General features: G+C 39.4%; 1 protein-coding gene across 1 annotated transcript in view; it reads left to right on the top strand.

The window, feature by feature from the left end:
- SPEF2 (sperm flagellar 2) overlaps positions 1-18,063 on the top strand; it is a 171,036-nt gene that overhangs the window by 26,888 nt on the left and 126,085 nt on the right. Inside the window, 3 exon segments of the mRNA XM_067730508.1 lie at positions 2,911-3,097; positions 11,056-11,244; positions 15,408-15,595. Coding sequence (XP_067586609.1) covers positions 2,911-3,097; positions 11,056-11,244; positions 15,408-15,595 — 564 coding nt within the window.

An 18,063-nucleotide genomic window follows, 5' to 3' on the forward strand; every position in this document is an offset into this window, starting at 1 on the left:
CATTTCTGCTTATGCCTTATTAGTCAGAATTCAGTCACATGGCCATACCTAGCAGATTGGGAGGCTGGGAATTGTAGACTTTAGCTGGGTAAGTTGTTTTCCTGAATAAAACCGTGGCTCTGTTTTGAGGGAAAAGGGAGGGAAATAGAAGTGTCTATCACAAGTCCTTTCTCTGCAGAAGCCTCCACTTGGTCTTGCCAGAGATTTACCACTGCGGGCCCATGAGATATGGACATCCTCACTTCTCAGAGCAGCAGGATAGGGCCTGGGGCAGCTAGAGTCCCTGGACCAGTCACCTGTGGCTGTGAGCAGCCCCATCTGTGACTCCAAATCCCTTCCAGTACACTTCACAAAAGACATTTTTTCTGATGGACCCCCAAATAAAAAATGTTGAGAAGCGCTGGTCTAGAGCAAACTTTTAAAGAGAAAAGAGCTATGGTACAATATGGCCGTTCTTAATCTCTGTTATTGACCACTGCTTCTTTAGTTCATTCTGAATCCTTAGCTTAGAATCAAGCATGTTCTGGGCTTTTCCAGAAACTTCACACTACTTGATGACAGAGAGCACTAAAATCATCTCTTGGGTTGACCTTAGGAGCAATTTCCACAGCTGCCCCTTTCACAGCCTGCCTTTGAAAGACTTTCCCAGGGATGTCACTTCAAAGTCTATCTTTTCTCTTTTGTGAAAGAATGAAATGATGTCTCAGTGAGAGCAATGCAAGAACAACCACTGCTGCTTTTTCCCCACATGAACTATTTCTTTATTTTTTAAGACAAATAATAAATGCCGTCTGCTCTTTGTTTCTTTAGCTGAGGCTGTTGGCTGCTGTAATCTGACATTTGGATTCACAGATTTACCTTAGTCTCCTTCTAGCAACTGCTTATATATATACACAAATTTTGCCAAGGTTCCTATCACTGATAATTCATACACGTACAATTATTAACTCTATGGAGGCCTGGAAAGCAAACAGATATAAAGAAAACATAATTATTGCCCTCAAGAAACCCACATCTCAGTAAAATGAATATTTATTCAAGTAAATATCACGTAGCTTTCTTCAGGCCTTAATTGGCATAAGACAGCAGATGGGTGTATGGATGGATGGTTGGACAGACTGATTGATGAACAAAGGAGAACCAGTATCTTAAGTATATTGTTGGTGACATAAATACAGTGTTGACAGAGCTATTAACCCATGCTCAACCTGAGGCAAAATCTTTTAAACAACACATTTAAGTAAAAATATAGTAAGGATTTTGATGAAGGATCTGAAAAAGTTACGCCACACAATTTTCATAAATACTTAATTGCACTAAATCTTAATAAATAAATATGGTTAAAATTTGTCCTTGATCTTACTGAGGCTTTGTTAGCTACACAGTTTCTGCTCAGTGACTCTCAGTGACAGAATACAATCGAAGGTTGAGCGCCTGCTGATAAAATAACCAGAATTTCAATGTGTGATTTTTTAAGTTATATTACTTGTATAGTGCTTCTTAGCGTATTATTTGAAATTTAGCAGACATTAGCTACATGTCAGGACTATGAGGCACAGGTACACAGGAGAGTAAACTAGGATACTTTTCTTCTGCGCTCAGAGTTCAACTGGAAGCAGCAAATGTACAAATAATGAACTATAATAAAATATCCATACCATAAATATGTGATTATTAAACAGAACTAATTATAATTTAAGAATTTTAATTCAACTATGTAAATGATTTTGATCTTTGATTTAATGAAACTGCATGGCCTCAGATTAAAAACAACACGTGTGATTATTCATTAAACATGAATTAGCTATGCTTTTATAAGAACACTTCTGTCTATATGAGAATTGATGACTGTTTAATCCCTGCCTACCATAATAATGTGTCCTTGTCTTTTGAATAAGATTATAAGTTATATTTTAAACTGAACACATCAATAACTTATGACATTAAGAATAATAATTATTCATAATATTAAAAGTCATTATTTCTTGGCAAGTAACGTTATATCTTATACCATTGTACTGTTGTATTCTTTTTATTTTTTAAAGAGTATGCAGATAAGAATTGATTATTTGATCCTTATGTACACAAAAATGTATCTTTTAATTTTAAAGGCAACTTTTGAATGAATCTATAAATTCTGTACTAAGCCACTATTTGCCTCACTAAATTGAGTGTGTTTGCTTTCTGTTGGTGAGACCACCAACTCTTCCTGATCTGTGAGTTCTGGACATGAGGTAGGACAAGAGCCCCAAGGTAGATCTTCTCACTTGGGTCTCCAGGACTTGGGCAAGAGGCTAGGTCAGACCCGTGGTACAAGTCAACTCTCCACTGCTGAGCTTCTAGTAAGAGCTGGGCTGCTGCCCTAAGGAGTCGGAAAGTTACTGGGAGCTCATAGAGCAACTTGCATTCACATAGGTGAGAGGAGAGTTGTAGTGGACAGAACCATCCATGGAAGTACTCTCAGGGTCCTCACATTAGTGCACCTGGCCAACTCTTGTAGAAGTATGCCTTCCCTGACACTTGGGTTATCAATATTGCCTTACTCTTGACTCCAAGCAGGGGAGGCAGGAGGCCTAGAGCCAGCAGGAAGAAGAGGGAGAGAAATCCAGAATCTCTGGGCACAGTGAAGGTCATGAGAAGTAAAAGAGTAAGTAAGTAGGCGCCAGTCCTAGAAAGAAGGCTATGCTAAGGACCTCACAGATACAGAGTCCAGAAATGGGGTGAGGCAAATGGAATCTGTTGATAAGCTGTGGATCTCACACTGAAGTTCTAATATTTGCTTAGATGCTTATATGAATAAATGAACAGAGCACTCAAGGGAGCCATCTCCAGAGGTCTTCCTCCACAGTCACAGTAGTGGTGTGTGATTGAGTTATTTTTTAAAATTTAAATAAAAACTATTGTCCTTAGTGCATCCAAGACTTCTTTAGATACAACAGGCCAGACAACCGCTGATTTGTTAAACACTTATTCGGATGATGACTACATTAAAAAACTCCAAAAGCGCCTCGAAGAAGATGCTTTTGCACGACAGCAAAGGGAGAAAAGACGGCGGAGACTCTTAATGGACCAGTTAATAGCCCACGAGGCACAAGAGGTAAGATATTTAATTGTTGATTGAATAACAGTGCTGGAAGATTTTACAAAATGTAGTCTTTTATGCACACATATGTGTATCTTATGTATGTATTATGTGCTACTCTGAATCAATGTCACATCCTCACATCATAACAGCAAATAACATTCAGAAAACAAATCTACATAAAACATTTACTAAAGAATCTAAAATCTGGTAATGGTTATACAGCACTGTGAATTTACTTAATTGTACATTGAATTATACACTTAAAAATGAATTGAAATGGTAAATTTTATGTTACACATATTTTACCACAATAAAAAATACTGACAAAATAGGAATCTAAAATCTATGTCAGCCATGTATATCTATTGTTACATTTGGAGGTAGAAGGAAACTTTTCATCCAGGTTTTATTAGGTATAATTGACAAATAAAAATTGTATATATTTAAGATGTATAATGTGATGTTTTGATATATGAACACATTGTGAAATGATTACCATAATCAAACTAATTAACACACTCATCACCTCACCAAAAAAAAAAATAGTTACCATTTTTGTGTGTGTATTTGGTGAGAATACTTAAGATCTATTTTTATAAGTTCAACTTTTTTTAGATTCCACATTTAAGTGAGATCATGCAGTATTTGTCTTTCTATGTCTGGCTTATTTCATTTAACATAATGTCCTCCAAGTTCAAACATGTTGTCACAACTGACAGGATTTTCTTCTTTTTTAAGGCTGACTGTATTCCATATATACACACACACATATGTGTGTATGTTTATGTCTCACATTTTCTTTATCCATTCATCCATCAATGGACACTTAGGTTGTTTCTATATCATGGCCATTGGGAATAGCGCTGCAGTGAACATGGGGGTGTAAACATCTCTCTGAGATACTGATTTCACTTCCTTTGGATATGTACCGGAAGTAGGATTGCTGGGTCATATGGTAGTTCTATTTCTAATTTTTCAAGTAAACACTATCCAGTTTTCCATAGTGGCTGTACCAATTTACATTCCCACCAACAGTTTACAAGGGTTCCCCTTTCACCACATTCTTGCCAACACTTGTTATCTCTTGCTTTTATTTTATATTTTTTGATAATAGCCATTCTAACAGATATGAGGTGATATCTTATTCGGTTTTGATTTGCATTTCTCTGATGATTAGTAACGTTGATCATCTTTTCAAATACCTGTTGGCCATTTGTTTGTCTTCTTTTGGGAAATGTCTGTTCAGGTCCTTTGACCATTTTTTAAATTGGGTTATTTGGTGTTTGGCTATTGAGTTATTTGAATTCCTTACATATTTTGGATATTAACCAAAATGTATGTTTCACAAGTAGTAATTTCCCCCATTTTGTAGGTTGCCTCTTCACTCTTCCAATTGTCTCCTTTCCTGTGCAGAATTTTTAGCTAGATCAAATCCCACTTGTCTATTTTTACTTTTGTTGCCTGTACTTTTGGGGTCATGTTAAAAAAATAATTAAAAAATAATTGTTAAACTAATAATTTAAAAAAATAATTGCCTAAACTAGTGTCAAGAAATGTTTTTCCCTATATTTGCTTCTAGTAGTTTTATAGTTTTAGGTCTTATGTGTAAGTCTCTAATCCATTTTGAATTGATTTTTATATATGGTGTGAGATAAGGGTACAGTATCATTCTCCTGAATGTGGATATCCAGTTTTCCCAGCACCATTTGTTGTAGAGACTGTCCTTTCCCCATTGTACAGCCTTGGCACCCTTATTGAAGATCAATTGACTGTACATATGTAGATTTATTTCTGGGCTCTTTCTTCTCTTTCACTGGTCTATATGTCTGTTTTTATATCAGTACCATACTGTTTTGAATACTTCATCTCTGTAATATATTTTGAAATCAGGAAGTGTGATGCCTACAGTTCTGTTCTTCTTACTCAAGATTGCTTTGGCTGTTTGGAGTCTTTTGTGGCTCCATATGAATTTTAGTATTGTTTTTCTATTTCTGTAAAAAATGCCATTGGAATTTTGATAGGAATTGCATTGACTCTATAGATCACTTTAGGTATTATGGACATTTTAACATTATTAGTTCTTCCAGTCCAGGAACATGGGCTATCTTTTCCATTTATTTGTGTCTTCTTCAATTCCTTTAAGTAATGTTTGATAGTTTTCAGTGTGGCTCTTTTGCCTCCTTGGTTGAATTTATTCTTAAATATTTTATTATTTTTGATGCTATTGTAAATGGGATTGTTTTCTTAATTTCATTTCAGATAGTTCATTGTTAGTGTGTAGGAATGCAAATGATTTTTATATGTTTATTTTGTATGCTGAAACTACTGAATTTGTTTTTTGGTTCTAACATTTTTTTTAGTCAGTCTTTAGAGTTTTCTATATGTAAGATCATGTAATCTGCAAACAGAGACGTTTTACCTCTTCCTTTCTGATTTGGATGCCTTTTCTTTTTCTTTCTTGCCAGTTTCCCTGGTTAGGACTTCCAGTACCAATAGAAGTGGTGAGAGTGGGCATACTTGTCTTATTTTTGATCTTAGAGGAATGGTGAAAATCTAAAAGCTTTTAGCATCATACCTTTAGGTATGATGTTAACTGTGAGCTTATCATATATGACCTTTATTATGTTGAGTTACATTCCTTCTATACCTAATTTGTTGAGAATTTTTATCATGGAAGGATACTGAATTGTTTCAAATGTTTTTTCTGTATCAGTTGATATTATCAAAAAGGGAACTTTTAAATGAAAACATGGAAAATTAGTTAGTCCTCTCAGTTTGATCTACTCCAGTGGTTCTCAAAGTGTAGTTCTTGGACCAACAACATGAGCATAAGCAGGAAACTTTTAGGAATGTGAATAATTAGGTCCCATCATCCATGTTAACAAGCCCACTAGGTAATTTGATGCAGCTATAGATTGAGAATCACTGATCAGCTCTTATGTTGAACATATATTTACTGAACCTCCTCTGTGCTCTGGGCACTTGTCCTAGTCCCAGGATACAACCATGAACAAGAATAATGGGAAATCTTCTCTCACAGACCTTGCTGTTTGGGAGAGGATCTGTAAACAAGCAACTACATTGGAGTGTGGAGGTGCCATGAGGGTGATGGGAGGGACAGGTGACACATGGGAGGGAAGTCCAGCCCTGGCCTGGTTCAGAGATGATTTCTGGAGGGGGATAGCACAGAAGCATGAGGAAGGGTCAGAGTTAGCTAATTGAAGGTGGGGGTGATTTTAGGGGGTGGGGATGAGGGTTAGTTTCCAGCAGAAGCCAAAATGGTGGAAGGCAAACTGTGTCTCCAGAGAGAATATCGTATGGAAAGGCTCAGGGCTTTCAGCAAACTAAATGTCATCAGGCAGGAGTCACCAGAGGTCAAATCATAATGGGCCTTGTAAGATATAAAGAGGCAAATAGCAGATTTTATCCTGAGTGCAAAGGGGAACAAGAGTGACAAGGCTAGATTTGCCTTGTAGAAAGATCGCTCTGGCTTTAGTTTTAAGAATAGATTACAGGAGGGCTAACCATGTTATAGCTGTTGCTGTAATCCAGGTAAGAAACTATCCCCATTTAAATTTAGAGGAGTGGCAGTAGAGATGGAGAGAAGTGACTTCAGGAGATATTTTAGAAGTAAAATCAATGGGACTTACTGATTCATTAGACATGGGGGAGTGAAAACGTGGGATGAGGGGCCCAGTGTCTGGCTTGGGCAGCTGAGTGGATGGAGGAGTCATTTGCTGTGATACAGAAGATGGTAAGAGGAACGCACTTGGGGAGGAAGGTGATTTGAGTTGTTAAAGTAAGTAGGACAAATCTGTATGTCTGAAATGTGAAAGACCATTTGAAGATACTTATTTTATTCACCTGACTACATCTGGTCTGCTCAGTGGTTCTGTTAACTGAAGGGAGATCCAAGCTTCATGTAAGTATGAAGAAGTGAAACGGTTTATCCATGCCGTCACTCCTTTCCTAGTGAAAAATTCAGAGAATAACTCTGCCATCTCTTTGTGCTAAAAGGTTATTTCTTACTTCAGATTCACATATATTTTTACTCAGTCAGCTTGATAGTCACTCTTTTAATTAAAAGAATTACAAATTATGAAAATTAGATGATTAAAAAGTAGATTTTAGAATAACTACCTATTTCAAGTTTCATTAACTAGCAATGGGATTTTGAACACACTTTCATTTATTTTACAAAACAGTTGTGTGTTGGCTGCTAGGTTTTTTCTTTCTATTTTTCTGCTTATAATCCATAATTGATATTTACCTAGAAAGTGGGGTGAATGAATTCTTTCTAGCTTTCCTCACTTTCAACCAGGATGCTCTTAGCATTGATTTTTTAAGGCTCTAGCTGGAGATCTGTTCAGGGATCCAGCAACCTAAGAGACATTGGAGGAAGTCAGTGCTCCAACTAATGATATTTCCACCAAGGGAGCTCATCTCTGTGTTGCTTCTTCTCTGTGTTTGGGGAAGCTGCTACATCTAGAACCAGGCTGGGTCATGCAGCAAGGGACCTCCGCTCCCACTGCTTCCTTCCCATCAAGTGTCCCCACCTCCCTGTGCCGCTGACCCAAGTGCCTCTGCTCCACAGCGGTGGAATGTGCGGCATGGTCTGCCTTCCCATCCATCCTCCTCTCCTCCAAAGCGAAAATGGTACTTGTCAGGGTTAACATTTCCTCTGCTTCCCTCAAGTATCTGCTGCTTTTCGGGAGCGTGACATGAATCTTGTATCAGCCCTGGATACTTTGATTTGGCTCCATTTGTAGTGAATCTATCAGAAATGCCTCATAATATCTTCTCTAGCCTCCAAGTCGTTGCAATCTCCCCCTGGAGTTTACAGACCCTTGTTTTAGTTGGGCTTATAAAGAGAGAGCCAGAGATCTGTGCTCAGGTTGCTATCTTGCCTAGTTATCCATAAAGAAATGTCATTATGTGAATGAAATGATGAGACTTAAGGTTAGAAGGATCACTTTAACTTTTTTAGAGGATAGATTCTGGAGAGGGATGGGGGGGAAGGCAAGGTATGGGGAGGGGCTGATGTCCACTATGGGGTGTCAATGGGCAGTGTCAATAGGTACCGAATGGAGTAGACAGTGATTTAAAACCATACATAGGAGGCAAAATAGACTACTTCTTCAAGAATTGTTAGGGTGACAAGAGGAATGGACTTAGGATGACCCTAACATTTTAGGTCACCAAGTCATAGGTTAATAGTGTCATCAATGGAGACGGGGAAATACTGGGGGAGGACCAGGTCTAAAGGGGAGATAGTGAGTTTAGTTTAGGACTTGTTGAGGTTAAGTACTTCATAGGCATTTAAGTGAAGATTTTCAGACCGTGAAAAGCACACTCCCAACTGGTAGTGTGATCATTTGGCCAGCATCTTAGCTTGTTCTTGGGATTCATTCCAGCGCACCTATCTCTACCTGCCCAGAACCTTTTCTGGATTATTTCCTTGGAACTGGCATTTGAACACCAGACACCTCCCCCATCTCTTAACTAAAAGACCCTTGAATGCTTAGCTTCCACGTCTTTCCTGCCATGCTCCATTCCTCCAGGAGAGCCGCTCGGGCATCTTTGGAGAATTAAAGTAATGGTATGCACCAGAGTAAGCTCCTAGCTCCAACTCATGGGAAAGGCAGAGGTCTCGGCAATCAAACTGAGCATGTTTTGGATTGTGTATCTGTAAGTCTTCCCCAAATATGATTAAATATACTAAAAAGAGAAATGTGACTTCTCTTATTTTCTATTTTATTCATTGCAGATGTAGACTATTTCATCTATGTTAAGGGTTAAACAGACATCTGTAGGCTGCCCTAAGCACTTAACCATAACATATTTTTCTATGAGAAAATGTGTCCCAAGTTGTAATGAAACTTTGGGAAAAAGTATGTTTCTAAAACATGAGCTACTTGTACAATGGAACAAGAAAAGAATCCTTTCCACTCAACTTTTGGTTGCAGGTCTTAATACGTTTGATGGTTCTTCATACTGAAGCTTCATATACATAGCATTGACTCAGCCATTCAACAGTAATTTCTTTTCTTTTCCTTTTCAATCATAATGTGTTGTCATCTAAGCAATAACCAAGACATATCTGACCAACCCCGTTCTTCATCAGGGTCAGAATGACCAGCTCTCATCTCAACAACCAAATTGCCTTGTCGTGTAGACACAGACAAATATAGAATATATTCCAAATTCAATATAGAATTCACTTGGAATGATAAATCAAGGCTCTACTTTTAAAAAATATGGCTGTGACTGTGCTTTATGTATCCCAAAATGTGGTAGGCAGTTTGGGCTGGGCTCAGATACATGCCTTTTGCTGGTCTTACCTGGCTTCTCTCAGATGTCTTTGGTCGGCTGGTGGGTTGGCTGAGGCTGGCTGACTTGGAAGAGTTTCATTAGTTCCAGCTGAGAAGGCTGGTGTCTCTCTATGGTTTCTCATTTTCTAGCTGAGCAGAAACTGTGGTGACAGTGGCAAGGGTCGCAAGAGAATTAAGAAAGTCGGACCACAAGTGTTTTGTTTTGTTTTATCTTTGCTAATGTCCCATTGGTGAGTTCAAGTCAGAGGTCACCCCATACCCCATATTTAAGGAGTAAAGAAATAGATTCTATTTTTGATGGGAATATCTGCAGGATAGCATTGGAGGCTGTGGATGAAGAAAACTGAAGAATCTGTGGCCATTTTTACATTTTGCCTCACCTCCACTATTGGACCTCAAAAGAAACAAATGATTAACATTAAAGCTTCTAGAATGTTTTAACTAGATGAGACATATGTTTCAAAGTTGTTCATGATTTTATTCTTATCTGGTATATTAATAACAGAAAAAATTTCCTATTTACTTTCAGTTGAATTTTATTTAATCTAGGTTTTATATAATCCCCAAGTTCAAGTTTTGGTATTTTCCACAGAGTGTTATTGTTATTTGTATCTTGATTCTGAACAAGTTATTTGTATCTTGATTCTGAACAAATATAGTATTTCTCCCACAATCTGAAACAGTGTCACTAGTGATGCCAGATTTTCTTCCTGAACAATTCGATTGTGGAGTGTTAAATCGACAACCCCAATGTTTCGTTAGACGTTCTTCTAAGTCTTCTCCCTGGAGAACTATAATTACGGCCTCCTTCCACATGGTGTCTCTGTTTAGACAGAGTGAGAGAGCTTGAAGATGCCTTGGAGATCATCTTCTACCCAAACCCTTCATTTCCCCTGTCAAGAAATAGGCCCGGAAAATCCGAGTTACTTGCCCAAGGCTGCAAGCCAGTTAATGGTACAGCTGGGGCTGCACTGGCAAGGGACTCTGATTCCCAGTTTGATGCTTCTTCCACTGTTCACTGGTTCCCCTTCGGTTCTCTTAAAATAGCCAAGGGAGCCAAGAGAGTGCATCTAGTTTCTCTCTCAGGTTACATCCACTCAGATTTTCTAAGATAAACTGTAGGTCATTTCCCCTTGGCCTCTTCTCCAATCTGCCCAATCTATCATGTAGGAATTGAGATGGCCCCCCTGGGAACTAAGCAGATCTGCCGTCCTCAGCCAGACAATGTCTGCGTTTGTTTTTACAACTAGTTTTTATGTTAAGAGTGCATATAGCACAATTCCAAGTTTCTGAAAACATGCTTATAAATGGAGAATTACACCCTTTGTTTATAAAACCTTGAAAAAAATTACCTAATCTATTTTTTGATCCGATTTTAAAGGAAGTAATAATTCATTTAGAATAAGGAGTTGCAAAACCATGTGTTTCCGGATACCAAAATTATACAACTGTCGGTGGAAATTTTCATTTTTATAACTCAATTTTTGCCATGTTCAAATTTAAATCAGATAGCAGAATATCAATTCTGCAGGTGAATACTATGCCTCTTACACATGGTTTGCGTGTAGGCTTCTCAGCCCAGCGGGAAATGTGGGCATCACCTTGACAAATGATTGGCTCTCGCAATGGTGTTTCCAGGAGGCTTATCGGAAGGAGCAGCTGATCAACCGGCTGATGCGACAGTCCCAGCAGGAGCGCAGGATCGCCGTGCAGCTCATGCACGTTCGACACGAAAAGGAAGTTTTACGGCAAAACAGAATTTTCAGAGAAAAACAATATGAGGAAAGACGGCTTAAAGATTTCCAGGATGCTCTCGATCGAGAAGCGGTAAACAATATATCCCTTAAAAAACCTCCTAAGGTTACTTTTGATCCTTCCTACCAGGTCAAGGTAAACAAGGCTGCGTTTAGATGCCAATCATTTAATGAGTTACTTTTTTGTATGATCTCTCTATTATCTCCCCATTTTTATCTTTGTACAACTGCACTGACAGCACACATAGCATCTACATACTATACACTCTCCCTTTAGTCCTGATTCTACAAATATTTAGTGCTCACCCTCAGTCCTTATGTCCACATCTCTCTGGTCATTTCTGTTGTCTGAAGCTCTCCAATAGATTCCTCAAGAACAGCTCATGGGAACAATATTCCCTGAGTGCTTGCATATTGATAACTGTATGTGCCTTTTATACTCGTCAGTTTTGTTGTATATAAAATCCTTAGTTCACATTTTCTTTCCTTGAATATCTTAAATACATTATTCCATTTTCTTCAGGTATAAAGTGTGCTGTCAAAAAAAATGAGTGATAATCTAAATTTTGTTTCCTTGAGTCATTACTCTTGTTTTCTAGACGCATAAAGGACTTTCTTTTTCTTTAAAGTTCACTGGAATGTTATTTGGTGTTCATTATTCTAAGTGAAAACTATTTTCAGGCAGTGAGAGCACTTTCAAGCCTCCTCCTTTTTATAAGACACCATTAGTCTTGAATAAGCAATTCCTTGCTTTCTGGTAAAACAAGATTTCCCAGGCCCATACTGTACTATTCCTTCCTCAGAACTAGAACAAGCCATTTTTCTAAGGTACCCTGGTTCATTGTAGTTGAGAATGGTTACAGAAGCCAAGATTTGGGTGCCAGGTATGCTCTTGGCTACCATGGTATCATTGTGTCTAGGCCCTTTATAACTCTGAACATCAAATTATCTAATCTTTTAGTTATTTGATATATTAACATCTTCCTTATCTTTATATGTACAGTTCTAATAACCAAAATAGATTTATTTTATCAAGGGATTTATATGAATCCCTTCTTGTCTTGTTCCTCTTGGGGCGGTTTCAAATTTATTCAGTCTGTTAAGCCAGATGTGACTGAAGAAATATAAAGCTCATGTGAGTGGCATTTTAGATAGCCTGTCTTTACTGTCATAAAATATTTATAAAACCAGGCTGAGCAGAAGAGAAAACCTTACAGAAAATAAGAAGGCAATGCTTTATTTATCAGCATCATGGTTTCCACTGTGATTTTCCATGAAAGTGGAACACATTTTTTGACAAAATTATGCAATTTCGAGAAATGTCATTTGGAAAGTACAGTATTCTCCAGAGTCAGGGAAATGGTGCTTTTGCCTTTGTAGAACAGACATAGCCAAAACGTTAGGAGGAGAGCGGGGAGACTTACGCCATGAATTTGACCTGCATGATCTCAAGTGTCTTTAATAGCCGAATTATCTGGATAATTGTTTCATCTCTCTCTCTTTGTTTTTTTGCGATACGCGGGCCTGTCACTGCTGTGGCCTCTCTTGTTGCGGAGCACAGGCTCCGGACGCACAGGCTCAGTGGCCATGGCTCACGGGCCCAGCCGCTCCGCGGCATGTGGGATCTTCCCGGACCGGGGCACGAACCCGTGTCCCCTGCATCGGCAGGCGGACTCTCAACCACCGCGCCACCAGGGAAGCCCTCATCTCTCTTTTTTGACAAGAGTAAACTTGAATGGATTGAGTGGCATTTGCTTACATTGGAAATAAGTGCCTGTTTGCTAAACATGTTTGCTTCACAAGCCCTGTTAATTCAGTGCAAAATAGCAAAGCACCGGTCTCAGAGAAGGACCGGTCTCACTGTGATGAGAAGCATGACCTGTTCTTTCCTAACCTGGGCTTGGACTCACTTCAGAGGATTGGGACACTTGGTCTGCTAGAGCCTCAGAGGCCAGAATTGTGAGGCTCCGAAGCCCCTGAAAAACATTTACACAATAACCTTTTCCCAAAGTTGAGGTATCTACTTGCTGGGCACCCCTCCCTCTGAGATGGCCTGATTTCACAGTTTGAATGCATCACGTCCTCCAGCAGGAGTGGTTCCTAAGTAAGCAGGGAGGAGGAAAGGGAGAAAGGGAAAGAGAACTTCATGTTTTTCACCATCAGGAGTTTTTGTTTGCTTTGTTTGGTTTTTAGGTTAAATCTGATGATCTCTTTTTTGAAGGCAAATGGGCATCTATTCTATATTAATTAAAACAGTTGCCGATTTCAAATTTCAGTGCCACCTACTATTATTCACAGTAATTCACTGCAATAGCATTTAACACTTGTGAGCATCCGCTCTGAGTCCAGCATTGCGCTACGTTCATTACATGCATTATAATTCTCACAGCACCTTTGGCAGTGGACCCTGTTCTCGTGTATATTTCATCTGTTGGGAGGATGGAACTTAGAAAGCTCAAAGCTGCACAGCTTGGCGGTGTGGCCCTAGCACAGCGGTTCTCAGAGTCTAAAGTCCAGGCTCATCACCGCTGAGAGTTACTAGCTCCCACGGACTTCTTTTTCCTTTTCCTTCTTTCTTTATTTAGGGCTACAAGCCACTTTGCTGTAATGGGACTGGAAATTGTGGTGGGTTTAGCACGGGGGCTGGGGAGAGGGTAGAAATAGCAGACTCCATGGCTAAAAAGAAGGAAGAAAGGCCTGGAAGGAGAGAGGGAGCAGGGAGGGAGAGAACACTGGGAGAAAGTTGCTCCATTCCCGCAGGGAGTGCTCCTGGGCTCCCGTCAAGGTTTTGGTTCCATGGCATCTTAAACATTTCCACATGCTTTCCAGGCACTCAGTAGTAAACCAGCCTCACAACCCATTTCACTGCCTCGCTTCGTAAATTCCCATCTGGCGGCTCCTACTCTCTCAGATTCCTCTTCCCTCTGAAGGCTTCACACTTCATGAAGCATGCCATAAGGCTCTGTACTTAAACTGGACGCTTTCTCCATGAAAACAGGGCCTACAAAACAATACAACGATAACAAATTCTGGTGTCATTCTGAACGTGTCAAATGTACAGAATTGACCTCAGAGGTCACCCAGACCAACAAAACTAAAGCAAACTAACAAAATCAAACAACAATAACAAACCAAATGAAGCTTCCATTTGGTTCAGTGGACAGTAGCAGCCCATTGTCACGCATTCAGGTACTTGTGAATAGTATCATGATAACAGGTATTCGCTCTGACAGTTAATTTCTGTTCATGCCAAGTCTTTTTACCATCCCCGCTTCACAGAAGGGAGTGGAGACGTAGGGAAGCTCCGATTTGGCCAAGGTCCCGCAGCTAGTACTTGACACCTGTACCAGCTGAGGCTTGAATTCGAGCACAGCTCCTGCAGACCCATGTTTACCGCCATCGTACACTTGTTGGGTTAAGTTTCAGGAGGCAGCTCTTGTTTCTGGAGCACGTGAGCACAGGATAGAATTTCTCAAGGAGTTGGTATAACTGTTTGAAAAGCAACATTTGGTCATGCCAAGTTTGACCTTTGTACTTAGTGTGAAGAGTGGGTTCCCTAAACAAAATAATAGTGCAAAGCAAACAGAGGGTAATGCCAAACTAAGTATTTTCTTCCTTTCTGCAGAAATACATGTCTCTATGAATGAATTGTATCTATTTATTAAGGCTGTAACAGCAGAAGGTTTTGTTGTCTAAACACATTTAACATTTATTGGCAAATGTGTGATATTATCAAGCCAGTATAATCAGGGAATTTCCAAAATATTTTCTAGGTATAAATCAGTATCCTAGAAGTCTCCCACTAAAAGACAGGGCATTGGCCAGAGCAGATGTGTCAGGTTAAGTCTCCTGAGATGGGTACACAGAAGCCAGCTATGCTTGCCTGTTTCTCTGTGTTCCCCAACTGTATTTGCAGTCCATGAACTCAGGACTTCTTTTTAAACATTTCAGATCTAATTTATCATTAATCCACATAGCACACTTTTCTCTGTACTGGGTTTTGCTGAGAACATAAGCTAAGGGTGGAATATTTCCGATATTGTCTTTGCCATCACACTCAGTACTTAACATATTAAGGAGAAAGTGCTCCCTCATGATTTATTTTTTTCTGATATAAAAGGAAGTTTCATTCTATTTAGAGATTTTTTTTTTTTTTGGCTATTGAAATGATGACACTATTTCTACTTGAATCATTGCCCAATTACAGTGACTTAAAAATATGTCTTTGCTTCTTAGGCTTTGGCCAAACAAGCCAAGATTGATTTTGAAGAACAAGCCCTCAGAGTTAAGGAAATTCATGAGCAGATCGCCATGGAAAGGGTTCAGGCTCGTTACAGAAAGCATTATTCAATATGTGCAGAAATTTTGGATCAAATCCTTGATTTGTCCACTAAAGTGGCGGACTATCGAATGTTGACAAATAAGTAAGTGTTGGTTTTTATTACAATAGTTAATACAATAGAGACACCACAGCAAACGAGAAAAGGGTAAGATTGTGATGTAGGCACTAAGTTGATAAGTAAAGAGAGATAACAATATTTTGTGAAATGAAGACTAAGACATGGGGTCCAGGATACCTTGATTACAGACTTAATTCACCCAATGACTAGCCTGATTTAAGGTGTATTTATGTCTTTTAACATTTAAACTTTGTGTCTAACTTTTCTATAATTTACAAAGACAGCTATGATAATTTATTTGAAACACTAGGAACTTCCTAGAAGACAGGAATTACTTAAAGATTATTTTACTAATCATTAAATCGATTTTCATTTCACCTTCTTTCTAAAAGGAGTCAACCTATTTGTAAGGAAACATTTAACAATACAAAAAAGATTAAGAATATGCCAAAATAAGAACAGAGGATGGCAGTTCCCTTGTTGCCTAGTGGTTGGGGTTCCAGACTTTCACTGCCGCGGCCTGGGTTCAATCCCTGACTGAGGAACTGAGATCCCGCAAGCTGCATGGTGCGACAAAAAAAAAAAAGAAGAAAAAGAAAATTCAAATAAAGTAGAAAGTTAAAAACAAGGAATACATGAAAACACAGTTATACCGGTACCAGTAGATTTGCCAGATACTGCAACTGAGCTGCAAATTTTATCTGAGCTTCCAGGTGGCCAAAGCAAAAAGGGCAACACAGTTTGTCCTATGATTTCTGTTTTCCATTCTAGTTCTTTACAAAATACAAAACTTTTCTTGGTCCTCAGTTTAGAATAATGATTTTCTCATGTGGCCCCACCTAAGGTATAATGAGTAGTGTAGTAGGTCTGGTAGAGAATGACCTCAGCATTCTGGCACCTGGCTTCAGAGACCTATCTCTTGTGATGACCTTTCCTGGAAGCTGAAGAGGAATGACATCACAACAGATCTCAGTGAAAGCATCTCCGCAAGGACAAGGATAAGTCACTCCACTTAAAGTTTTGACCTCTAATATTACCCAGACTGAGATCTTCTTGAGAACCCACAGTGAAAACAATGAAATCCACATGATATTCAGGGTCAAATAGAAGATGGGTAAACCATCCCATCACCCCTTGATAGGAGCTTTCTCCACAGCTCTCACCTCAACAGCTATATTTCTGATGCACTGCCATATAAAAACTACTAAATGAAATAACATAATGATGAGGACATTTTGAAGATAAAACTATAAGAGTACAAGATTGAGAAAAGAAAATAAATAAGAATAAAAATTGAAATGAATTCAAGAGTAAATGTTTAAAAATACTTTTCAGATTAATATAAATTCAAAAGTTCAGAAAGTATAAGAATAAAATTGTGAGGAAGGTAATCTATAAAAGGGTTAAAAAGGAAAGGTGATACAATGCATTATAAGGGTAAAAAAAATAGATTAAATTACAGAAGATAAATATAGTGGATTTAAATATAAAAACATAACACAAGATAACTCAGAGGGGAAAAAAGTACAGATTGATTTCCCTAAACAAATAAAGGCTCATAATTCCAAATTAAAACATAAATGCAAATCCCATTCTGCTCTGGGAAAATGGAGTAGAATGCGTTTTTTCCTATTCTTCCCACTAAGTACAATGAAAATTCCTGAACATTGTGTGTGAAACAAACATAAGAAGACTCTGAAGATGGACAGAAGAAGTGGGGACCTCAGGACACAGTGGTGAGCTTCCTGGGTTCTCCCTGTCCTCACACATCCCAGATTGGAACTGAATATTCCGGCAACAGACATGCCAATGGTGTAGACAAAAATAGCCCCAACAGGGCTTCCCTGGTGGCGCAGTGGTTGAGAGTCTGCCTGCCGATGCAGGGGACACGGGTTCGTGCCCCGGTCCGGGAAGATCCCACATGCCGCGGAGTGGCTGGGCCCGTGAACCATGGCCGCTGAGCCTGCGCGTCCAGAGCCTGTGCTCCGCAGCGGGAGAGGCCACAACAGTGAGAGGCCCGCGTACCGCAAAAAAAAAAAAAAAAAAAAAAAATAGCCCCAACAGAAGCCTGCTGTCTCTAGTCAAAGAGGAGCAGCTAGGAGCTGCTAGGAGCTGCTAGGAGCTAGGAGCTTGCTAGGAGCAGCCTAGCAAGATGAAAAACTTTTAGACAATAACCACTCTTCCCCAAATACCACACACACACACACACACACACACACACACACACACAAGTGTAGCCCCATTCCCACCCGTGCCAGCAAAGGCCAAGCAGAGAGCCTGTCTTCCACCCTCACAAGGCTGTAATGAGGGACCTCTGGGACACCACGAGAATGGTGTCCCAGTAGCCAAGTAGGAAGCATGGACTTCCACCCCCACCTGGCAGTACTGGCCACTCCTCCCCTCCCTACTGGGGCGGTGTTAGAGAAGCCTAGGGAGGGTCGGGACTTTCACCATCGCCCAGTGGTCACAAGGCCACCCGCACTGCAGTGGAG

This window comes from Pseudorca crassidens, chromosome 3, assembly GCF_039906515.1.
Source record: "Pseudorca crassidens isolate mPseCra1 chromosome 3, mPseCra1.hap1, whole genome shotgun sequence".
NCBI classification, from domain to species: Eukaryota; Metazoa; Chordata; class Mammalia; order Artiodactyla; family Delphinidae; genus Pseudorca; species Pseudorca crassidens.